This window comes from Rhipicephalus sanguineus, chromosome 9, assembly GCF_013339695.2.
Source record: "Rhipicephalus sanguineus isolate Rsan-2018 chromosome 9, BIME_Rsan_1.4, whole genome shotgun sequence".
Classification (NCBI taxonomy): domain Eukaryota; kingdom Metazoa; phylum Arthropoda; class Arachnida; order Ixodida; family Ixodidae; genus Rhipicephalus; species Rhipicephalus sanguineus.
Genome location: NC_051184.2, coordinates 3,721,349 through 3,746,744, shown reverse-complemented (window position 1 = coordinate 3,746,744; position 25,396 = coordinate 3,721,349). Strand labels below are relative to the sequence as shown.

Genomic DNA, 25,396 nt, shown 5'->3' with positions numbered 1-25,396 from the left:
CCAAAAAGCCATCACAATAAGTTAAACACATGTCGTCTGTAAAAGCGGCGGCAAAAACATTTGAATCAGTCGGTGAAAATATGCTGTTTCTGTCATATCAAACTACGTTATTCTCTGTCACCTCAGCTAAGCACAGAATGCCTGCTTGACGGGTGGGGCGGTGACCCGTCATGCGACGCTCATCAGGAATACAACGCACAGGCAATTTAGAAGAACAAACCATAAACAGTTGCGCGAATTGAAGCAGATAAGCCCTATCAGGCGACGAACGCACGAGAGCTCGTCCACAGAAGGGCAGGGCGCCGACGGCTCGCGAAGTCACAGCTGCACAGGCGACTACTTTTGGCCTTACTCGTAACGCAGACTGGATAATTTTCTCGGAATAGACCGGGTGCTTCTTTTAGCCGGTTTTAGGCGTGCTCCTTCAGCCGCCGACTGCCAAGAATGCAAATAATACAGACGGGCGCCTGGCGAGGAAGAGGGGTGCCGCGATCCGTGATTACATCATCACGGTGTAAGTGTGACGTCACGAGGGAAATCCCTCTCGTCTGCCGCACCTCGGCAGCTACATCGTGAGAGATTCCGATGGTCTTCGCTTCTTCGAAAGGCGGAGGACGTTGCCTTTGACCCGGCCACTCACTGTTCTAGAAAGTCTTACGGCGGCACGCCAAACGGCTCTTTCTTTTGGCAACAGCGTAAAACATTTCACCTTGTCAGCTGTCACCTGTTCCGCGTTGTTCAGCAGCGCCGATGAGCTTGGGCATACTGCACTGCTGGTCACCTGAAATCGAGTGAAAATCAGTTTGTTTACCTCAGAATAAATTGATTTCCTTGATTCTTTCCTTCCTGTTAGGCCTACAAGAACACTGACGCCAGCAGACCCGTTCATAACACTACAACCTATCATCGTTGAATACCGGCGAAAGACCAATCTCTATGCTCGGAACAGGCTTCATTGGCGTCTTTTTAACACTTTCGTAGACAGCTTCTTCGGCGCTAAAATTCAGTTGGTCAGCGGATGCAAGTAGCGTAACTTACGGTAGCAACAATGTTGGTGTCGCAGCCCAAAAGCAACCGGGCACACCTTCAAAAAAAGCGCGCGTCGCATGCGCCCTCCTAGCAAGTGTGCGAGTGCTAGAAACCGTCAGAAAAAACGCGACTGAAAAATGATAGTTAATAACGTCAACCTGAATCGTGTCGCCCCATATCATTCGCTATCACAATTGTTTATCAACACTTAACGCCATGCCGAATGTCGCGTGTGCTTCCGAAAAGAACGTTCTCGAAAGTGAACCCGGCGCTCATGGGGAAAAAAATGCATAAAACAAGAAAACCGCCCCCTACGCACGCGCGCGCGGGTTCTCCGCGCCTGTCACGTGATGCGCGCCGTTTCCTCCCTCCCGCTCGGTGCGACACGCAAAAAGTACAAAAACGGAAGGACGCGCTCCCGCTCGTCGCAGATAGCACTCTCCTTTCCGACCGTGTAGCGGTTCTTTTTGGCGGTGTCTCCGTGGATTACCCTTTACTTCTCTACACGTTCCACCTACCCAAATTACGTGAGTAATCCAATTGTCTCGTATTTTCGCCGTTCTTCGTGTAGCGGCCGGGCGCGTGTTCTTCCAGCGCCGATCTATGCCCGATTCCCATTCATCCGACCGGCGTGGTGCTTTGTCGCCGGCAAGCAGGCCTGGGCTCATTGTGCCATTGTATTCTCCTATGCTTCTCGTTCTCGGCAACCAAGTAAAAGGCCTGTTCGCAATCTGTGACCAGCACTGCTGTGCGTTTAGTGTTTTAACCGGTGGACAAATATTCCGGAGCGAATTCCCGCACCATTTCCGCACCGCTTTCTTCCCCCCACCCATTGTATTCGCCGGCATGTTGCCGGGTGCCTTTCCGCGGTGCTTCATTTTGCTAAAAAGATGGGGGTTCCTGTTGCTCCTGCTGCCACGAGTTTGTTGTGCCGAAACTGTAACGCTATAACGCGTCCTTGTCTTCCATTCGTTCGTGTCGGCGATCAATGAAATGTGCCGGCATTCGCGGGTTGGCACCGCCACATCGCATTGTTCAAGGTCGTAAGCATTTGCCTACCTTGTCGCTGTGGCTTGCCCGGTGACGCGTACTCGTCCGCGCTTTACTATTCTCTCGGCAATTTCCTTTTCAACACATGTCCGGCGGCTGTTCTTCTGTATTCTTTTTTTTTTTAGTGGCAATTCTGCGTACATCGTGGCATCGTGTTAACTGTCGCCGTATCGCTTTCATCTCATCGCTCCCTGTATGTGCCGCAACTCTTCCCCTCCCCTCTTTTTCTTGTATCTTTATTCGCATCATCCTGTTTTTCTGCGTACGGCAGCTGCGGTTGTACGCCTGCCGCGCTCCGTGTCCATTTGGATGTCAATCATACATTGCACACCTGCATCCTGCGCAGTGCCTGCGCGTCGCTCTGAGCGCCGACCTGCTACACTTTTCGTACTTTTCTGTTTTTTTTTCTCAGAGACATGACACTTCCTCAGTTGACCAAGCCCGCCCCAGACTTCTGCGGTACCGCCGTAGTCGATGGCCAATTCAAGGAAATCAAGCTGTCGGACTACAAGGACAAGTACCTGGTCCTCTTCTTCTACCCGCTTGACTTGTAAGTAGCCGTGTTCCTTACTTCTGTTGAGCGATTCAGATCTTTATTTTCTTACGCGCTGTCCATCATTGTCATATCTCTGCACGCCTTCGGGACAAAAGCGTAGTTCAAGAAAGGCTTCGAAGTGAAGCACACGACAGATGGACACAATCAACAGGAAATGCTCTTCAGTGTTCTAATGAACAATCAACATACCCACAACTGGATACCTTAGTCATGAACGTAAAGATGAAATGGTCTTCAGGTTCGCGCCCGTCATAGGTCACTTCCAAGAACCGTAGACAAGATTCCTTTATAAGTCATTCTACTTTTGTTCCATATTACAGCACATCGTCCTCTGCCTGCAACTCCCTCGCTAGGATTTTGCGGCTACAAAATTTCCTTGTGGTTACTATAAACGTCTCACTCTGATCTTTATCTCGTAGCATTGCCTGTCATTCTTGCATGACACTTCACAAGTCCTTTCTTCTTTTCCTTCAGCACCTTTGTCTGCCCCACGGAGATCATCGCATTCAGCGACCGTGCTGAAGAGTTCCGCAAGATCAACTGCGAGGTGGTTGCCTGCTCCACCGACAGCCACTTCTGCCATCTTGCATGGATAAACACACCCCGCAAGGAAGGTGGCCTTGGCGAGATGAAGATCCCACTTCTGGCCGACAAGACCAGCAAGATCGCGAGAGCCTACGGGGTCCTGAAGGAGGACGACGGTGTTCCTTTCCGTGGCCTCTTCATCATCGATGACAAGGGCCTTCTGCGCCAGATCACCATGAACGACCTCCCCGTCGGCCGCTCTGTCGATGAGACCCTCAGACTTGTCCAGGCCTTCCAGTACACAGACAAGTACGGAGAAGGTATGCCAACCCACTCCCACCTGTAGATGCCTGGCTGTTAGTGCTTTTACGTCAACCTGGTGTCCTATGAAACTTGGCCCTGTGCATTTTTAAAATTGCTGGCACAAGTAGACTCTCGGTCACCGGAAATGTCTTCAACAGAATTGCTGCTTGCATGGAAGAACTGCCTCTAGCACGACTGGTTCCTTACTAGAATTCTGCACTCCTCTTCATCGCTCAGTAAACGGAACTCCTGTCAAATGGAAGAATTTCCTGGCCCCTTCAGGTTCCGTTTGACGAGTCTACTGTATTTGTAAAGAACCAAGTTGGTCGTTCATGCTTGTAGCACATGCAGTGCAATGTCATTCTGCATTAGGCATCCTAAGTGATTGCACATAACATTACTTTGGTTCTATCCTTAACTTCCCAACAGTTATCTCGTCACAATTGCTGCGCATGAATTCACTTTGCTCATCCTGTCGTTCTTGCGTGATAAGCTGCCTACCTCTGCGACTCCTTCACTTGCTGGTGCAAGCTCTACTGTAACGAATTTGTACAAGTATTTGTCTTCCAACAGCTTATAGCAGTTTGCATCCAAGTGAAAAAATGACACAATTTCATTGCTTATGTCCATCTTTGTGTCAGTTTCGTCATTGTTTGTGATGCGCACTGTCATAAGCTATTGTGAACAAACTGGCCCACCAGTATACGTCTTCAGCAATGTTAAAACATTGACTGAGGCTTTAGAGTGAGCATTCTTAGATCCGTTTTCACAGCTGTGAGCGCTCATTTTTTTTTTTCGTTCTTATCCATCCACGGGAGTGGATGATTGCGGTTAATGTACGTCATTCTGTGATCCTTACGAAGCGCATTTTTTTTTTCTTATTTGTCCATCTTGGTTTCGCTAATTCGTGCTTTCGATGTGCATCCAGTTTGCCCAGCCAACTGGAAGCCTGGCGGAGACACCATGAAGCCAGACCCCAAGGGTAGCAAGGCCTACTTTGCAAAGAGCGATCACTGAGTCCCTCTTCCACAGCTTCAAGCCAAAGCCCACTTTTGTTCCACCCCATGTCCATGTGTGACACTGTACTGTTCAATCCTGCTTCATATAAAGTATTAAAAGAAACATTTTTCACACTTTCCTTTACAATGTCATCTTTTTACCTTTTCTGAACTGCCACACAACATCTATTATCTATATCATAGACTTTTAGTCTGCAATTTTGCATTGGCTATGATCACTGTTTGCATTATTGGTTAAATTACATTAATGTAATTTTTTTTAACATTCCCTTCATGTTCTAGTAACAGCTCCTAGCATTACGCTTGTATGTGTATTTGTAGCACATACCTGAAGACCAACCACTTGGAGATAAGCCACTAGCTTAGCTCATCTTCAAATTTCTGTTCTTGAAATCCTGAACAATACACACACACACACACACACAAAAAAAGGGCATCTTGTACAAAGGGGATAGCTTTAAAGATCTTGCAAATCGAATTCCCTGAAACAATGAGTGACTGCTCCTGCAATGCAGCAGTGTGTATATAGGTCCTCTTTCTGGCAAGAGAGTGCAGACAGTGGGATGAAGAGCATACAGGACACAGCACTGTGTCCTGTATGTTCTTCGTCGCGTTGTCTCCGCTCTTTTACCACACAGTTCATGCACCAACTAGCCCACCTCGGAACCCTTGTCCTCTTTCTGATTGCCCAATGCACCCTTCATGTAAATTATGTTGCCCAATAGTTGTCTGTCCTTGCGATTGAGCCAGTGCTAAATTGCCATACCACCAGTTCTTTCATTCTTCTGCCGCAACATATTAAATTGTCCCTGTGGACAATTAAAACAAACACTAGAAGGCAGCTGAAAGACTTGTATGACTTCTATGTGTATATTATTTACCGACAAAATTGCATCCTGGCTTTGCCCCGAATTTTGACTACACAAAATTTCATTGAAAGTCTGACTGCAAAAGACCGTACTCTGAAAAATGTAGTGTTTCACCATCACAGGTTTATTAATAGAGAAGAAAAAGCTCAAAGTAATGTTTTTAAATTTCGCGCCGAAATCGCCACGCGTGACGTCACGGATTTCAAAGAGTAATTTTCGTATTATGGCGACACTTGCTCGACGAAACGTCCTGCAACTTGGTATGTTAAGTCTATGAACACTTGAGAGGTCAATGTACATCATTTTTAACGATTAGGAACTACGTAGAACTCTAGTAGGCGCCATCAAAATAAAAAAAATCTCAAGGCGCGCCTTGAGATTTTTTTCGGAGGAGGGATCGAAACCAATACAAACTAGAAATCTACGCGTTATTTGAATACCCCCCCCCCCCCCCCCGGTCTTCACTGGCTATGCCAGTGATTTACTAATACGAGTAAACATAGTTTTAACGCGGAGCTTGACAACATGCCACTTTCGGGCTTATTTCTACCACGGCGGGTGAATAGTCAGGCGTCCTCTACCAGCGGCCGTGCGTGCACTATTTAACCTGGTATTCACATAGTTCCCATGTACGCCACACTAAATCTCTCATCGAAGTACCAACACAACATTCACGATTCCTTGGCGCACGGGCTTCTTTCGGTCTCTTACCATAGCTGCTGCCTGCCGCTGGCATTCCGGTCGCACACTTTTCAGTAAGTTGTACCTCTGAACACGAAAACGCCTAGCTGGGCTTGTAGGCTCATCTGAGGTGAACTGCGCCAAGTTCCTCTGAAGTTTCCGAGGTCAATGCAGTCAGCGTTGATATAAACTCTGAACTGGAGTCAGTTTTTTGTTGTTGTTGTTTCGTTTTAATGACAACTCGAAGTCTTGCCGCGCCGTGGCGCCAAAAAAAACATTCTATCCTCTTCTAGAAAACTTTCGCATACACGCATGTGCTTTAAAAAGGGGCAAAGTTAGTCTCCATCCGTTCGTAAACCAAGGAAATCCACTCCCCGACAGCAAAGGTACCTAGTTGAAAAATTCGTCCCGGTCTGGGGATCGAACCCGGTACCAACGCCTACGCGGGGCGGCGGCCGTTGCAACTGGCATCCGCAGGCTCTGCAAATGGGCGGACGCATTTCCCCTCCACCTCGCGGAATTCCGCACACAATTGAAGCATATATTATGCCAGGAAGGCGTCAGGAAACCTTATTGTTACATTCCAGTCTTAAATTAACTTTTGGTCACCCATATGCATAGCACACCCTACTAGGATCGCCTTGTTCACCATCCTCCACTTCAAAGAGTCAACCGATGGGTGAAAGACTGTTCTGTAGTGGGCATGTGCCATAGTGACTCACGACACATGCCCACAACAGTGTATTCTCTCAATGAAATAAACACATCCAAGTAATTTTTATGAATGATTCTGACAGTTGAGATTATGACTTACCATTAATCCATGAAAGTGGAAGACTTCCTACCAGTAAAATTCTTAAAAGTGCAGTGGAAGTAACACTAATTCTGAAACACTGTTTTTGCTGATTCAATAGAACTCCCATTAGAACCACATGTGAAATTAGTTGACTACACTGAAATTCAATAAGATAAACTAGAGGAAATGAAATAAGAATGATTTGACACCCATACTAATCATTCTCAAGACATCCAAGGTTTCACATCACAACTAATAAGAATGTTTTAAACAGCTATTTTGTTGGCTGCTGGTAATGTGTTTGCAGGGGCGTAGCCAGAAATTTTTTTCGGGGGGGGGGGTTCAACCATACTTTATGTATGTTCGTGTGTGCATTTGTATGTGTGCATGTATTATATGCAAGCAAAACTGAAAATTTCGGGGGGTGGTTTGAACCCCCCCAACCCCCCCCCTTGGCTACGCCCCTGTGTGTTTGCGTGAGCTGTATAACAGAGCCAAATGTGGTTAAAAAAATTCAATCCAGACAGAGAGTGCTTTTGTGAAGCTTGTGCATGTAGGAATGGCAGAATTTGTCAGGTTGGAATGGTTCAGCTGTAATAAATGTGCAAAAACTTTTGAAGCGTACTGGCACTCAATAACTCATTTACTTATAGAAATGCCCGTGCACAATGCGGCGATGTTTTTAAGATAAAATATAAGTGCACAAACGAAAGGACATTGGACAAACAAAGGAACACATACACCACAGGCAATTGTATGGTGCAAGTTCCTTTCATTTATGCTCTTAACTTTCCTAGGAAAATAGAAAAAAAAAAAAACATGCAGTAACAACTAGCCCACCTATCCATCCAGTCACTAATTCTATGGAACAAACTTGCACTGAGCACTATAAACGAGTGCGAAAGATTGCCACAAATATTTCAGTCTTTGGACGTGGAGCCTACCCTGACAATTTTCACTCTGGGGAGACTATGGATAATTAGCTGAGGTCGCATCTTGGTGATACAATTCTGCATACAATGTATCTTCACACATTTGATGCAGTTGAGTTTTTCAATTGAAGAAGGATAATACGACAGCTTGACAGGGCTTTTACTGGTACTCCTAAAACTCCTGCCTTTAAACACCAGTTTATTAGCTTAAATAACACGCAAACTTCCCAAGAACAATCTGTTAAAGCTGTACTCACACAACGGACAACATCACGATTCAAGCCTGTGGATTGTGTACTACGTCACCAGTTCCCGTTTCGGTCCGCGCGGAGTGACTCATGAAACGACAGAGGCCCAAATCACAGTTGGGATCCTCGGGGAGCCATTCCGAAATCCTCACTTGTAGCGTGAATTCTTCAGTCATGTGAATTCTGGCTGCAGAGAGATCCGAATCAAGTCACGTGACTGATTCATCCGCGATCACATCTGTCGTGTGAATACAGCTTTAAAAGAACTTGGAGGACGCTTCAGCTTTGCCTTCAAGAACAGAATGCGATGGGTGTCATCGGGTCCCGTTCACTTCCCCTTCTCATTTGCTAGACAGACTTCGTTTCTCAGTGCACAACTGTCCTGTGAGAAAAGGAACTTCTGGCCATCTTAAAGCTATCCTAGAATGCCCGCTGCAGAGTGCCCACTATGTCATAATTCATTTTGTGAATTAGTGAAGTACCCACTACGAGTCCCTAAGGCATTATGCGCACCTATGCAGCTGCAGAACTTGTTGATGCTGTTGCTGATAATGATAATTATGCTTAAGCACTTTGCAATAGGTGGGCCTTTAAACCACTGACTCAATGTGCAAATGTCATGGTGTGATGCTGGGTGCAATTTTACACTTCTGCCACGCAATTTACCAGTGTTCGAAGACTCCTCGTGCTACATGACACCGGTATAGGGTTTTTGTTCTAAAGTGGTTTCAAGCACTGCCGTGGCTCCGTGGTAGAACACCTGCTTGCCATGCAGAAAGTATGGTTTCACTTCTGCTTGGGCCCATAATATTTATTACTTGCATCCACTGCAATTATTCGTTCACGAACAATGCCGATTTTTCGTTCACAACCAACGATGCCAATGCCAGCGCTGCTGCTAACAACAAAATTTCTGCGATATGAGCTCTTTAACACTATCGTATTAAAACGTCCACAGCTGCATGAAGAAAACGCCACTGCATCCAAATGGGTTTTTGGGGTTTGCTCAGAATGATACGATTTCCAGATGACACGCTCCCATTAAGCCAATATCAAGATTTCATTCTACTAGGCTTGTGCGAATATTCGAGCACTTCGAATATTCGAATACACTTCGAAACGAATTTAAATTATTCCAAATTTCGAAGTATTCGAAATGAACGAATAGACATACATAAACTGTACATAACCCGCTGTAAAAGTGGTTTCACTGCAGCTCAGGGGTGCTGTACCGTGAATGCACCTTTCCAGGGGAAATCCACAGTGCCGCGAAGCCCCACTTCAAATGTACATGAACAAATGACCCTCTCATCGATTCATCATTTTTTAAGTTTAAAAGTGCGTTTTACTGGCGTATATGCTCCAAGTAAAGTAGATTTTAAAACGTAACTTATTTTACAGGTTATCACTTGCATTCTACCTAAAGTCAAATCCTACCACTATTAAAAGTTGCTTCCACTTCCCTTTGAACCAAAGAGAAGGACATTTGTACATGCCTTGTTTAAAATTAAAAGAAATATTGTGCTGGTTAGTTGGGTAATGACAAATATGCTCATTAGTCTATAATATGTGATATATACTATTTGAATTCGATTTGAAATTATTCAACCAAATCCCTTTCGCTTCAAACATAAAATGAACTATTCGCACAAGCCTACATTCTACTGTTATTAAATTTCTTATGATCAGCAATGCAGCCGTGGTAAAGTGTTGAATCTCTATTGCACTTTTAAGAATTTTTAAAGTACTTTGCTTAAACGTGTGGTGGTCCAGCTACACTACAATAATGCAGACAGACTCAAGAACGTGTTTGAAACAACTGCATGCATTTTTTTTTTCAGGTGAATGTTCTGAAGTGAATAAAAACCAAGGTACACACAAACTCATGCACATTACACAGAGAAAAAAGCAGGAAGTCAATATCGCTATTTCTTTTTTGGTTTTTAACAACACTGAATAACAGAAGGCAGTTCCATATTTTTTCCCATCTTCCTATCACTTTCTGTCGCTGAATAACAGTGGTGAGGAATAATTAGTGCCTCTTTGCACACAGAATGACTATTAATAATACACAATCTTTTCCAACTTTCCTCCACACACGAGAAACATGCAAAAATAAATCTGCAATAGGTTCAACATTGTTGAGAGAGAGAGAAAAAAAACCTTGTCATGGCACAGAGCAAGAAATATGGAACAACTGGCAAGTGTTATGCCACATGCAATAAATCACCATCACATATCTCTACACACCAATGGCAAAGGTGAGGGAAAAGATAACGAAAACGGATAAGCATCACGGCACACCAACAACTGGAAAAAAAAAAAAAAAAACTGCTACCATCAAAAGTATGAACCACTATGACAAGCATATTTCCGAGACTGGTGACCCAAATATTATCCAAAAAGGCAGGTACGCGTGTGCAAACACATCTAACGGAAACAAGACTGCCTTCCAGGAAGGCTTAAAAACTCCCGCATTCTGGAGAAGGCGAGAGAGAGGGGGAAGGTGTGACACCAACGGGAAACAGAGAAATTAAACCACTTTTCACCACACGCGACCACAGATGCCGACATTAAACCAGCAAAAAAATGTGCAAGAGGTGCGGAGGAATGCCAGCAGATAGCTTGATGAACATACAACATGGCAGCCACATCAAGGGCCTATCTAAGAGACAAGCCACTTGGGGATAGGAAATGGAAACAGAACGAAGTAGGCGATTCAACACAATAGGAAGAAAAAAAAAACAAGAAGCAGGGACCAGCCCAGCATTACACAAAGTTCGGGGGTGCTTGCTACCGACAGCGTCGGCTAGCTACTCTGCCAGAATTTAGGAACAAGGAAAACAGCAAAACAAATCGCCCGCGGTCAAAGACGCAGTGCATACGGAGTCGCAAAACTTCAGATTCCGGCCGCAAGAAAAAAAAAAAAAAAAAAAAAAAGCAGCGAAGGAATCTTGGGACTTTCAGGAAGGGCATCACATGACGGACAAATACGAGAAAAACAAACCGGGGACCAAGGGCGCTGGCCAACGCGATTCGTGCCTTCCACTGAGCCGCGAGCAAAAAACCAATCCCGTTTCGATAAACGCGATATTTCCGTTTGTCCGGTTCCTTACGAAGTTTTTTTACTTTCTAAACGCGCCCCAAAAAACCGACTTTTTAAACGAGCTTGTCGTCACGAGGAATGACAAGAAGTTGTGTGTTTGTGTGACGTGTCGACGACGGCGATGAAAAAAATAAAGTTAAAAACGCGAAGGAGAAAAAAAAAAAAAATAACACGCAGTCACACGCGCACTCGCTACTACACATTCACGCGGTTCCCACCCATCCCACCCATGTTATGTGTGTCGTCCGTGAAAAATAAATGATGGAAAAAGCGATACGTGAAGAATTACTTCCTGTACAACAACGATTCATCTTGCACTCTAGTATTTGTAACATCACAGATCCTTTGAGAAAAATTGTATAAGTAAAAAAAAAATATTAACCTAACAATAAAGTTAAAACAAAATGACCAATTTGTTTCACTCTCCTAAGTTGCTATACTGACTAACCAGCGAAAAACAGTGTAACCTGAGGACCCCCGACACACGCGTTGAAAACTTGTCGCGTTCCTGTTCACGAGTACATTAAGAAAAAGGGAGAAAATAATCAGAGGAACTTCGTTAATTTTTTATGACACTAAAAAACAAGCTGACAGTCATTCTTTTTTTTTAACACTGTACAAAAACAGTAAAAATAGTCTCCTTAAGTACAACAAAGAAAAACAGAGGAAAAAGCTGCCTTTGGCAAAAATGAAAAGGACATCCTAGCAATGCACAGTAAAACAAGACTGTCGCTCAATTCAAAAACAGCTTTGTTACAACTACACAGCGAAAAAAGTTAGCACACTAGTTGGCAGAAACCCCAACGTCGCGACAGAGGATTGAAAGAACGTTTTTTTTTTATGTGGCATAACAATAAAATAAACGAGCCACGATGCAGCGGACACGAGGAGAAGAATATACGTCTCACTAAAGGGGAGAAAAAGCACATATAACCCTTATCGCGCATTTATAGCGGTGATCTAACAACGCGTAGACTATCGATTGCATCCGCGAGGTAACTTACTGACTTATCCCGGAACGAAAAAAAAAAATTGCGCAACAACACGTGACTGCGGCAGTCACTGCAAACTTACATTGGAAAAACGACCTAGAGAGAATGCTTGTAAACGGCACCTGAGGGCCGCGAAAAAAAAAGAAAAGTTTCGCTTCTTTTCATTGGCTCTAGAAGGATTTGGCATGCGCTTTTCTCTGCGGATAATCCACTGTTGACGCTGCGGCACGCAAGTTCGGCACAAGTCCCACGGAGGGCGCATCACACGGTTTAGCGGCGACGGACCGTTTTTCTGACGACGGAAGAGTCCAGTTTCTCCCGTCCACGCAGGGTGGAGCCGCTTCCGTCCTTTTGCTCGTCCCGAGCAGCCGGAGTAGAGCACCTTTGATTTCTCCCGAGGCTGACGAATGTGCCGTTGCCGTCCACACAACATCCAGATTTCCTTTTGTCACGCAGGTTCGCTGCACACACAAGGCGCGTTTTCACCTTTTCGTTAACCCGTCCATATGACCTAGCGGAGATACGGCGACGCGAAGATATCCCGAACCGGACGCGAACAAACTCTCACGAAAGAGTTTTGGCGGACGAGACCATTTTTAAACCCCCCTCGGAGGCACGCGAGATTACCATGTCCATCACACGAGTACGCGAACGCGATTTTTTACATGTCCATCCCGCGAGGTGAAAACGCGAACGCGCGGTTTTGTTTTGTTTTTACTCTCACTCTTTAGCTTTAGGGAACCCCCAACTAACAACGCGGACACTCCCCCTCCCTCCCCGGTTCTTTTCGCGATGACTGGCGCTATGACGCGGAGGCGGTTTGGGCCCAGCACGAGAACGGTGGCAGCGGCTTGGAGGGGGGCACATCAGTTTCTTCTTCTGTGGCTACCCTCTGGTTGCGTAGAGAAAAAACACTCGTGGCGTGTGCACTTTCTTCTCCACTCCCGTGTCTTCTTCACACGACGCCTTTCAATACTTCCCATGGAAGGCACCCTGCAAAGTAACGGATGAACGCTCAAATAAACCCAACGAACAACTGTTACTACTAGAGATCGGATTTTTAGGCATTAAAGTAGCGCGTTTTAGGCGGCATAGATAGGCAGGCAAAACAACGTTCAAGCCTCCAACGCCGTAAATGCAGCTGCAATAAAGTTTTACATAAATGCAAATTATGCATTTATGTAAAAGTGCACTGAGCGCGCCAGTGTTGCCAGACTCTCAGGCCGCTTGTGTGCTTATAAAAATATTCAATTATAAATCAAGTGCACAACCAAATGTGCCAAAAATTTACCAGCTTGTTTGTGAACGCGCAAGGATGAACTCACATAACTCAGATTATGATAGAAAATTGGATGTCATGGCCCCTTTGATAGGGTCATGAAACGTCCAATGCATATACCCAACAGTTTTCATGTGTATGCATCTAACGCAACCCCTGTTCGATTAGTTGTTACAGAAACAAAACGGTAAGGTGGAAGTGAAGCCCATCCGTAAAGGAGTCTATAGACTAGAGCAAAGGCCTGACTCTTTTTCTTTAACAATATGCTGTTACTGTTTGTTATTGGAAGATTAATTTTTCCTTCATTCATTCATGCACACCCCATGATTGACTGCTCCTGTTTACTAATGGTGCTACAGTGGCACAGTTTGTTGACAAAATTTGTGAAGTAAGTCTTCTGTGCCACCCATGGCGTTGGAGATCACTGTTGCTTTACATGATTAGATGGATGGGTGGAACAAAAAATTGATTTCAAAAATTAACTGGAAGTTGTCAACAGCAATACAGTGAAATCTCGGTATAACGAACTTCAGGGGACCGCGGAAAAATGTTCGTTATTCTGAAAGATCGTTATAGTGAAAGCCCAAAAATTTACCATAACAATAGAATTTCAGTAACGCAAACGTCCTACCTCTGCAACGGTACGTCCTTGAACTCGTTTCTCACAACCATAGCCTCCTCTATACTTTCTGTGCCCGTCAAGCCGTCGGCACAACAATAGGAGAGCGCCGTCGGCAGAGTTGCACGGCTCCGCCGCTAAACACACTGGTGGCGCCACTCACGTTGGGCGGGTACGGCAGGTGGAAGTGCGGCGGGTGCGGCCGTGGGAGCATAGCGGTACGCGTATTTTGTGGTTTTTCTGCATTTATCGAGTGTTTCAGTCTCAAGTACTACTAGACGTACGTGTTCTAAGCATGCTTACTGCGAACCTAGCCTGAACGGTACCTAAAGCTGGTTCGCAACCGCATCTCAAGCTTATTTGAGTATCGGCAAAACCGGCGTACTGTTATGCGATTTCCATACTGTATTTAAACTGGCAAATGTAGTACACCGTTCATATAAATGACAGCGCACGTGCAAAATAATGATTCAGAGGCGTTTGAAAGTGCGAGCTAATGTGGGGCACGAATTGAATTTATTCCCAGAGAGATTGCGGACACTGCAATTTCACATATTTTCGTGATAGCGGCTTCTGGAAAATTGTTCTATAAACGTCGTTCTTATCCGTGGTTGTAGAAGCATAGTTGGCAAGGAGTGGCCTGATGAACCTTGTGCAAATGAGCACGGCTAGATCTTTGTGGTGCTGGCTATCAGACGTAGTGCAATTCAGTAGCGCTGAATTTTACACGGCTGGAGCGGCTGCTTCAAGTAGTGTTTTCAGGGGCTTTTGAAGCCGTGGCTCCTTTTGAAGTGCCGTTTCTACAAACTGCCGCAAGGTTTCCAGGACGTAGAGCAGCAGGGGCGTAGCCGGGGGGGGGGGGGTTGAACCCCCCCCTAAATTTTTCGATTTTGCATGTGCATATGTACACGCGCACATACAAACGCACGCACGAACACACAAAAAGGATAGTTGAACCCCCCCCCCCCCCAAAAAATATATATATATTTCTGGCTACGCTTCTGTAGAGCAGCTTGTCCGAAGGATAGAGCAGTCCGCCTCTTTATACCGAACAAACTGCTGGAGTGGCTGATTGGAAAGAGCTTTCGTTATAACGGCACAGCAATCTTCACAATCCATGTGCTCCATAACAACGCGTGCGATGTAGCCACCAACATAAACAATTGCTGACAGCTGCAACGTTGGAAGACTAGCTGGCACATTTGTCCGCTTCAAGCACTCCAACACGTGAACAGCTTCCTCTGGCAGCTTGGCGGAAATCGTTGGCGTCTGCTGCCTTGCAACCACAACTCCGTTGTTTTGTCCAGCTTCTTCACTGTGAAGCACATTACTGTTTTCTGATGCAGCTGCAATACCCGTTTTTAGGAGCTTTTGCAAGCCACCGACTGCAGATCGGGCATCCAGCTGGTCTTGCAGCCCAGTGATCGCCGGAGTGTTCCAAACAACGACTCAATCCGATCGCTGCTAAATTTTCGTGTAAGAACAAATAGAAAATTCTCTGTTCTTAGCAAATAGCGGATGCAGGCAACTGTCGAATACGTTGTCAGCAGAAGTGCCTCGTAGGTTTCAGTGGTCAAGAAGCCACGAGCGTGCGTTGCTTGCTTCTTGAGATTCTCCATGTACTCAACAAAAGTTACTTCCAGCCATTCAAGGCGCTGATCATCAGGGTCATCGTAATAACATCGGGGATGTTCGGCATGGGGCGCAAGGAGGTCGGATAAAACTTTTTGATCGGCTGTCATACGTCGACGACGCTATCCTTTCCTTCGTGCGATGGCTACAAGCGCTTACAGGTATATCAGCAAGCAATCGCAGCAGCAAGGAAACGTCGCAACACGCGATTGCTTAGGCGCGGCAGCATGCGATACACTGGCAGGCGCTCCACAAGCCACAAAAAATAACCCCTACGTGGGTAGCGCCGCGCCGCGGTGGAATGCAGCGTAAAACCACGGAGGGCGAGAGGGAAAGACGACGGTCGCCGAGGGAGCATTTGACGGGCACAGAAAGTATAGAGGAGGCTATGTCACAACAACGCACACGTGAACGTCAGACAAGGCCCGTTTATTTGAAATATCGTTTTTAGACGGGTGCAGCACAAACTCTGCGTCACGAACGATTCTAGACCGTCCGCATTTTTATGCGCCGCTTCGGTCGCTGTTCCGCTTTTTTCTATGAATATGCGGAGTTTCCTCAAGTAGTCCAACGCATCTGTGGCCGACACGGACTCGTCGCGGTCTTCGGGTGCTACCGTGACATCGTCGTCCATGTCATCGCTGCAATCCTTTAAGGCCCAACTGCATGCACGCGAGTTTTGAGCGACGGCCGACAGGATTTGCTGTCGCGGAGGGCCATCCATCGCCGTCGCGTCGCAGGTTTCTGGAAAGCCAGAAAACATCGCTTGTCGGCCGGAAGTGAGCATGACGATATCCGGCAACATGGCAGCATCTCTGACCCTCGCTTCGGTTGCAATTTGCCCGTGATGCTTCCAATCGGCGCGTACTTCAAGGAATGCAAGTTATAGACTACCTTCTATACACCCCCATCTCACGCGGAGAGCGAGGCAGCAGCCGTATTTTGTCGTTGGTTTTGATCGACGGTTCGTTTTGATGTTTCGGTAGTAGCTTGCTGCAATGTCAACATCGTCATCGCGCGAGGTAGCCCTTCTCCCTGCGAAGCAACGATGTGAGGCGCTGCGGCTTTTCTTAAACGTTCTATGACAGCAAGAGGAAACGTTGTCGAGATGCGCATTGTGGACTAACCCCAACATAACGCAGTTTGCAAAGTGCGATGTAGCGTAGGCAGCGTACGCTTCCGGGCGACCCGTGGGATCACAGCAGATACTACTGTCGCGGTTAAACATAAGATTGCGAAAAAAGAAAGTCACGAAACGCTTTTATGGCATCCTTATCTCAAACAAGACAATAATAAATTTGGCATGTTGTAATTCATCTACTCTGTAATTCTTTTTCGTAATTTGCCTGCGTGCACGCAATAGTTTTCAATCGAGCAACCGTGACACTTTGTCGCGAACATGTGGGTGCTCCCGTCGCGACGGAGCCCATTTGTCGCAGTCGCCTTGGCTCGAAAGTCGCGTGCAATGCATGCGGTTGGGCCTTTACAAAACCTGATGCGCTGTCGCCTCCGCAACGGAGGAAAAAAAAAAAAAAAAAGTTCTCCGCCCGCGCCATCTCAGGTTTTTGCGGGAGGGCGTCCGCTCTTCGCGCTGCGTCGTCTGCTACACTGAAATCTAAGAATCCTCGCATTTCGGGATATAAGTTCCTAGTACTGAGGTGTTGTTAAGACTACACGGGAATTAAATAACGATCGTTATTCTGGAGTTCGTAGTAGTGAAATATTTTTACATTGAAACTATAAGCAGTCGGCACGGGATTTCTTAAAAGTTCGTTAATTTGAAATGTTCGTTAATGTGGTGTTTGTTGTAACGAGGTTTGACTGTATACGTCTTTTTTTAAACTTGAATCTGTCGTCTACGTTTGTTGAAACTTGAACCTGTTTTCAGAGTTTTATTATCAGCTGGACCATCCCCAAATTTTGAAATGGCTAGTCGGGGTTGCGGCCCTTGCATCGGCATATCTCCCCACACAAGACCCGCCATGCCATGTGGATAGACGTCATACCTTTCTCAGACACCGTAATTGGTTGCGAGCCTCTCCTTGAGGGCAGGTGGAAACTGTTCTGAGAAGCGCTGCCAATTCTCATCACCAACCTGGTTCTTGAAGCCGTGGAGTATCTGCGCAGTAAAGCAGGCACAGGTATAGTAAAGCATCACTGCCTCATCAATGTGATGTTTACTACGCCTGTACTATTATACTCTGTTACAAGCAAAGAATAGACACAAGCTCCACTTTTAGAACTGTCTGCCGTTCACCTTTGTAACCGAGTTGTGCCAGCTGGTTTCTGTTCAAAGTGCTTCTATAACCCGAATACTAATCACATTGGATAATACAAGTTCGTAGTTTCTGACGAAATTATTGTCCCGTGGTCGTGACGGCAAACAAGGCGGCAGTCGGGCCGTTAAAGACAAAACCCTTTATTGGGCGAACTTGTGCCCATAAAGTGAAAAGTACAAGCTGTACATGCAGTACAATGATAGTAGCCATCACAGTCATCAGCCATCGGAAATCTGATCAGCGGCAAAGCACGCCGGTATTTATACACGTGGCATCGAAGATTCCAGCGTTATCATTGTGGCTGTGTTAGTTCCAGAATAAGCTCTATTGTTCATGTTGTGCGTGCAAGGTTATCACAAGATTCTAAAATAATCTGGTAGGTTTCTAGACATTCGGGCATGGTTTGCGCTAGGCAGTGGTTGCACATGTAACGGGCAGGTTACATAAAAAATAGAAAAAGGAGCGCGCATGGCAGTATTATTAGGCTCCGCTCTGCCTCCCAAACACCCCGTAAAATCTCACCTCATGGAAAGTCTGCTTCAGGTCTGCCTTGGGGTTGACCCAGGATGCAACGGCGTCGCAGAAGAAAATGAAGTCGTGCACAACTCCACCGGGGTTCACACTGATCATGCTGCAGATGCCGCGGAAGGCAGAGTCCTTCTCTTCGTTGTCCCTAATGTTCCGCAATGATGAACACCTTCATACGGAGTCATCCAGGTGACACACAAAGGAAGAGAACGGTTAGCACAGGCAGGCCAAGTGACACTTGGTCAATCACAAAACTTTTTCTAATTCAATCCAAAACTGAGGTAGGCATATTAGGTTACGATACGAAATAAGGTTACACAGAAAGCTACTGATTTAAAGAAGCCCCGCAACACCTTTTACATTGCATAATGACCTCAGCATTGTATTCTTGCCAAATGATTCTTCTGCTGCAACAACTTTCCACATCTCTCCAGTATAGGTGGAGAGATTTTCTCCCTTGTTTTGTTGCCAGCAGCGTGTTGAAAACAATTCAGGAGGGGACTTGCAGGGTATGATGCGCAGGTCCGGAAGTTAAATTGCTATGTGTCACGGCCTCATGCGTTTTCATTGACCACAGTGACCACTACTTCCGGTTCAGATGGGAATGATGCTGTCATGTGGCTCCAGAGATCGCCTGCAAGCACCCACTTGCTCACTGTGTAGTTAGGGTGGCATGAGAAGCAAAAAGCAAGAGATACTTGTCTGTTCTGATACAAAATTGTAAACTCTCAGCTGCATTTAGTGCAATGATGCTTGGCTCACTTGGTAACTAGGGATCAGTGCCACTTTCTGGCTATGTTTAAGAAGCGTTGCAGGGCCCCCTTTAAACTAGTAGCCAAATAAAACAGGACAACTATAGCAGGCCTTCACAACTGCCTGGGTTCCTGGAAACACCTTTATGAATGCTCAACAGATCATGCTCCCAATGCCCACAAAAAACGTTAAGGCTCGTTCACACCAGCGACTAGCAAAGGTTATGCGACCTAAGCTAGCTGCAAAGCGACTGGTTGCAAATGGCTGTTTTGGTCTCAAAGCGACTGCTTTGGCTCAGTCGCACAGCTCTGAGCCAATCATGTGTGCAGGAACAGGACGTCCGCTTATGTTACGGGGCAATGGCAATACAAGCTATAAACGAGCAGACATGAATTCAATGCGGCGACATATATAGGTTGCACGCAGGTGTGAACATTGTTTGCTTCGAGTCGCTTTTTGAGCGCCAGAAGCAAACAGTTGCACTACCGGTGCTAGATGCAGGTGTGAATGAGCCCGGCCAATTGAACGGATTTGCTTGGTCAATACCACACAAACTCCCATCAAGGTGAGCAAAATGAAACCTATTTTTTCTTAAAAGGACTTTGTGGCAAACACTTGCAGGACCCTCTATTCTCACCAAGTCAGTTCAACTGCTTTATTTTCTGTCTGTCTTTGGTGTAACACAACGCTTATCTACTTGAATGCCTTCACAGCTCTCTGTAAGTGACTGCCTTATTCGAAAAGTCTTGCACTTTCGATCAGCTGCATTTGAACTAGCTGGCCAGCATAAAAATTCTTGAGGAAGCCATTAGTGTCCCAGAAAACGCATTTATGACACTGCAGCGGTGACCCCACTGTTGAAGAACATCAATTACTCATTTTTAAGATGCAGAGACTATTGGCTGCTGTGCTTCAGTCATCTGGGCGGGGCATCTTGCCTTAAGTTTTATCTGACTCTAGGCTCGTGCTTTAACCTTCGTATTGTGCGAGACTGTTTGCTAGCTTTTCTGAAAACATTTATGTTCCAGGCAGAACTGCCTTATGTAAGACAGGATCCACAAAGAAATAAACATCAATGACACAGTGAAAAAAAAAAAAACAATACAAAAAGGGGTTGTCCTTTTAAGACAAAAAAAAAAAAAAAAAAAAAAAGTCGGGTAGGTCTGCGCTTATAATGCGCAAGGGCCCTTCAAATGTATTGCTGATTGCACAGCACACTAAGCATCCCATTTAGCACTAACTATCCTTGCCTGTCCAGTAGTAAGAGTAGTAAAGAGAACCAATACTGCTACCATTGCCATTGCAGTCGGGCACCTCCATAAAACAATTACCGCATTACTGAATGAAACTGAATGCCAGAACTTCCAAACATCACAGAAGCACCTGGGGCCTGCAAAGCTGGGTCACGGAAAAACGTTCCCGGAGTAGCTACACAGGCAAATAATTTATATGCACATTAAAGCTTCCGAAGGGCACGTGTTAAAGATAAGCAGATCCGCATGCCTTAAAGCAGCTAGAAACTGCCCTGGCGAAGACTGCACGCTTTATATAATATCCCGTCTTTCGCTTGTGAAAACTAAAGACAGAGTATCAAAGCATACATATTTAGTGACCAAGTTGCGTATAAGTGGCAGACATCAGAATCAACACGTTGAATGGCCAACAAGATTTTACTAGCATTTTAGCTAAATGACATTAGTGGGCACGTCGCGACTGAGGAATTGAAGGCAGCAGGTAAGTTTGCAAAGACTAACTGTTCTCTAGAAACTTTGTGTGTATCATCAGTTTCAGGAAACCCCCAGAGTCTACTACAAAACACATTGCTGTTAGTGTCAACATTTTCTGGTACCAGATTCTTCAGAGTGTGTAGAAACATTAACATGAACTAATTTGTTGCGAACTATACCAATACCAGCCCTGCGTGCTTGCCAAGATTGTTCCAGTGGTACATACCGCTCACTCCTAGTGAAAACAGCCAACATGGCATTTCTTTACAGCTGGCCTTTAAGGTGAATTAGTGAAGAAATTATATTTTTGTCACCAATTACCATAAACGATTTTGATGTCCACCAATGAAAGAGACGTGGTGATTAGATTATTTAGTTTCAGATCCTTAATTGTTTTAATAACCAGAGAGCTGCTAACATCGGCAAAATAAATAGAGAAATTAAAGTAAATAGCAGAGATACAGCGTGGACTTCAAAAAGCGAATGTGGAGGGTTCTTAAAAATAAAAAAAGGGGGAAAGACAATTGTTTGGAAGTTAAGGCACACACTGAATGGTCTTAAAAGAAAGGGGAAGGGACTACGCAGCACATGAGTAATTCACGAGGACAAGAATATACGGTGCTTCCCATTCATGGTGCAAGCGTTGCAGACAGCACTGTGTCAGAGTTTGTTGCAGCTTTCTATCACTTATCTTTAGCTTAATGTTAATGACTTGAACATGTACCTTATGATCAAATCCATAGACAGATCAACCGTCGCCAAAACTTGTTTCCTGTTTGAAATGACGTAATTTATGCTGTTTTAGAGCTGCACTATACAGCAGTTCTGTTCCCACAATACATACGGGCAACTGCGATCCCTGGCACCGCGCGGAGGCCGCAAGCTTGGCACAGCGTCGGAAATACTGTTGCTTACATGTTCGGTGAAAATTTGTGAAACTATTTGAAGAGCGTTCAGCCTACGACAGTGTGCTGAATTGGTGGCCCAGATGGTAGTCATTTTTTTTTTTTGTAAATTGCTGGCGACTCCTCAAGTACAAATGTAGCAATGCTCTTTATACTGTAGTTCCCGATAACGCCCAAACCATGCACTGTCTGCATCCCACACATGCAGCATTTGTAACTATGCTTTTAAACAGTGGCACAGTCTTGGGCCACTGTTTCTTTGGCTGCTGTACAGAAATTTTGTTGCTCAGAACTGTCAAACAGTAGCAACTCCAATAGTTAAGGGGTTGTTGCCTTTTGTTCCAAGCGGTCAGAACATGGTGATTTGGTGCACACACTTGCCATACTTTGCTATGTCTGCAGTAAGAGCATGACCATGGTCAACATACAGATAGACCATATTGAATGCAAGCATGTGCGTTGCACACCCCCGCATTCACAAGCATTGCTGACACCTTGGGCGAAAAGTCCCATTTTCTGTCGAGTATGCCATTTAGTACCTAAATAGTCAGAGCTTTAAGCCATTCTCACCTGAATTACTCCTTAATGGCAGCTACACGCAAGCATTCCTGCATGTATCAATGCAACATATCTCTGGCATCTAGGGTATCCAACCCACGACCTAGCACATGCAAACAGAATGCAGCAGCCACCGAACCACCGCGCCACATCATCATCATCAGCCTGACTGCACCCACTGCAGGGTGAAGGCCTCAACTTTCTCTTGAGGGATACTGGTAAACCTCCATTAATGATTTGAGAGTGCCTGCCAAATGCACTCCACCCCATTCCTATTCTTCAAGTTAGTTCAGTCTCATGGTTTGGCTCAGAGATCACTACCTGTCCTAAGGAATCCTTTACCACTTCCAGTGCCTTGCTACCCTATCGACAAAGCAGGTTATATTCCGAGGCTGCTGAACATTACTTTTGCCACATAAAATACTGCGAATAATTGTGAACCCAATGCAAACCCCAACACACAGTGCCGCCTCAACGCTCCGGTAGGGGGGTGAGAATTAAATACATACACAATCAGCGAAGCAACGCACACACACATACACCACCAGATGGGAAAGACTTTCTACCTCTACGAAGTGAGAGCAAAAACCATAAACAACAGCATGGCAACTGCAAAAAGAGGATAACAACCAACTGCAAGTCAAGAAAAATAATTAGAAAATAAAAGGCAAAAAACGTTCAACAGACCCGACAGAGAGGCAGATCAAAAAGATACGACATAGTAGACAAACAATTAAAAAAAAGGGGGTTTACACACCACGGGCGTATAAACTGCTGTAACATGGGTGCCACTTCTTCGGGGCAAACGTAACCAAGGCGCCGATCGTAATGGCTACATGTTTCGAAGAGGGTCCGAAGAGGAGGGGGAGGTGGCAGCGGCGGGTAGGTTGGTGTGGTGAGCAAGGTGGTGGTCCGGGGTGGTTTTTTTTTTTTTGTTGTTAAAGAGCGGGACGGGTGGTACGGGAAGATGCAGGCAACGAAACGACAGATGCAGTGGTGGTGGTGGTGACGGTTGAGGTGTGAACGAGGTACGGGCGGGGGAGGGAGGTAGACGTCCACAGCGGGCGGAAGGAGGTAGGTAGGCCGGGGGAAAGGACCGGAAGGTAGTCCAGGTTGGTGGGTGGCGTAGGTGTTGATGGAGGAGGCAGGGAAAGGGGTGGGGAAGAAAAAAAGGAGAAAAAACGAAAAAAAGCAAAGACAACCTATAAACAAACAAAAACACAGCGACACTTGCAAAAATCATCGGCAACAATGTTTCAATCAATAAAACAACGGTCCACACCACGCCAGGTGCACCCCACACATAGGCTAAAAAAATTATCGTATACATAATCGTTTAAACAAGTCAGTAATCAAGACAAACGAGAAAGAGAGAGAGAGGTGTTGCACGTAACGAGGTACACAGAGCGCACCCAACCATAATAAGAGTCAAATAAAAAACAATGAGAAATAGCAAACGGCACAGAGGGTTGATGAAGAGAACGGCTCGAACTGGGTGTACAGTGTTTGATGAGTGAGTGCAGCTCTGGATGGCTACTTTCATTGTGAGAAATAGTGAAATTATGCCACTTCTACAGTATCATCATTCCCCTTGTTTCCTTACAAGGGTTTTTACATGTCATACACAGCTTTAGACTAATCAGAAGCACCCAGAAAACAGATTTGCAACACTTGGGCACGTACGGCTCTGTACGTCTTTGCGTGCCTTGCGTAGATAGCGCTGCTTATTCTGCAATGAATTCGCTGCAGTTTCCGCAGTTAAAACTCTTAACAAAATTGTGAAATTGACCTTTGCTCATTGTACAGGCTAAGAAAAGAGTGCAAGTGCACAGGGGCTACAAAAAATGAGTTTGGCCTGCCAGAAATCTGATGATGCTAAGTAAGTTCCCTACTGTTACTGTTCAGCTTCAAAATAATTCGTCTCAAAACGATGCTTCCTGTGCTATAGTTTTTGAGGCATAGCTTCCGTTTGGCCATTGTTAGACCAACCAAAATTGTTAGCACTTCAGTCACTGCTTAATGTTAACAGAACATTGCATAAGGTCATGCAAATGCAATATATGCTACCGATTCAAAACATACCAAAGCTATCTGTTATGACAGTTCCCAGAGTGCTGGCAGCATAAAATTACGCGTGCTGTAATTGGCTTTGTTGTCATATACAGGACACTAAGTACGCACTAAAAGCATCCCACTACACGTGAACTCTTCATAAACTAATACGTAGTATTCTTGAATGAAGCAACTAATTTCTTGCAGATTATGTGAAATAAGAATATCCAGGAACATCTGCTGCAGCACTTGGTACATAGGCAGGCAGCCCAGAGTGACCACAGTTTTATGCTCTATTACAACTAGGAAACTTGAAATGCTACAGAGATTTATGTTGCTATTTCAACAGGGAAATCAATTCATTAAGAATAAGCATACATTCGTTACACACTCACAATGGCAAGAAAGATTTCCCACTTGTTTTTCCACATCCAATAACTTTTGTGATATCCGGGTTAGGTAAGTTCAGTGTGATCCCTTTAAATGGAATTTCCATCACCACCAGCCTATATTTTATATTCACTGCCGAACTAAGGCCTCTCTCAGAAACCTCCAATGTATCTCGCATCTGCCGACACTGTCCGATGCCTCTAACATTTCCTAATTCGTAGCACCCTTGAAAATTACACATAGCGATTTAGGGCAATGTTGCTAAGTGTTGTGAAAGGGTTTCAAGTACAATACAACCTAGCAGTCCAGTCTGCATTAGTGGGGCACACTCCAGTCTAAACCTTTCTTTTAAAACTCTTGATTAACTTTGATGAAACGTGCTAAGATATGTAGGTACTGATTTCAAATATCAAAATGTCATGTACTCTTGGCTCTCTTTAAGCTGAGAAGTTACAAGGTCAAGCAAACTCGCACATAAGAATACCTGGAATGGGAACTGTTATGCAAGAAAACAAAAATGGACCTATAAGCCCATTTGAACAAAATCTGATGGTATGGTGACATTTAT

General features: G+C 45.2%; 2 protein-coding genes across 10 annotated transcripts in view; one reads left to right on the top strand and one right to left on the bottom strand.

Annotated features, from left to right (window-relative positions):
• LOC119404467 (peroxiredoxin 1) overlaps positions 1-25,396 on the top strand; it is a 42,657-nt gene that overhangs the window by 6,710 nt on the left and 10,551 nt on the right. The window contains exons 3-5 of one of the 4 annotated variants that reach the window (XM_049418877.1): positions 2,492-2,629; positions 3,110-3,480; positions 4,392-4,592. The exons of 1 other annotated variant lie outside the window; for it this stretch is intronic. In XM_049418877.1, coding sequence (XP_049274834.1) covers positions 2,492-2,629; positions 3,110-3,480; positions 4,392-4,480 — 598 coding nt within the window. In that variant the 3' untranslated portion in view covers positions 4,481-4,592. Of the gene's footprint in view, positions 1-2,491; positions 2,630-3,109; positions 3,481-4,391; positions 4,593-25,396 lie in introns of those variants that run through there. 2 more of the 4 variants (XM_049418878.1, XM_049418879.1) reach the window with 2 other exon arrangements.
• The window catches only part of LOC119404464 (transportin-1), a gene marked incomplete at its 5' end in the record, with an annotated part of 65,046 nt that continues 49,465 nt past the window's right edge, over positions 9,816-25,396 (bottom strand). For 2 of the 6 annotated variants that reach the window (XR_007417413.1, XR_007417415.1), the window contains 1 exon segment: positions 9,816-12,831. Coding sequence is in view for 2 of the 6 variants with exons in the window: in XM_049418871.1 (XP_049274828.1) it covers positions 17,648-17,755; positions 18,438-18,612 (283 nt within the window). 6 annotated transcript variants of the gene reach the window in all.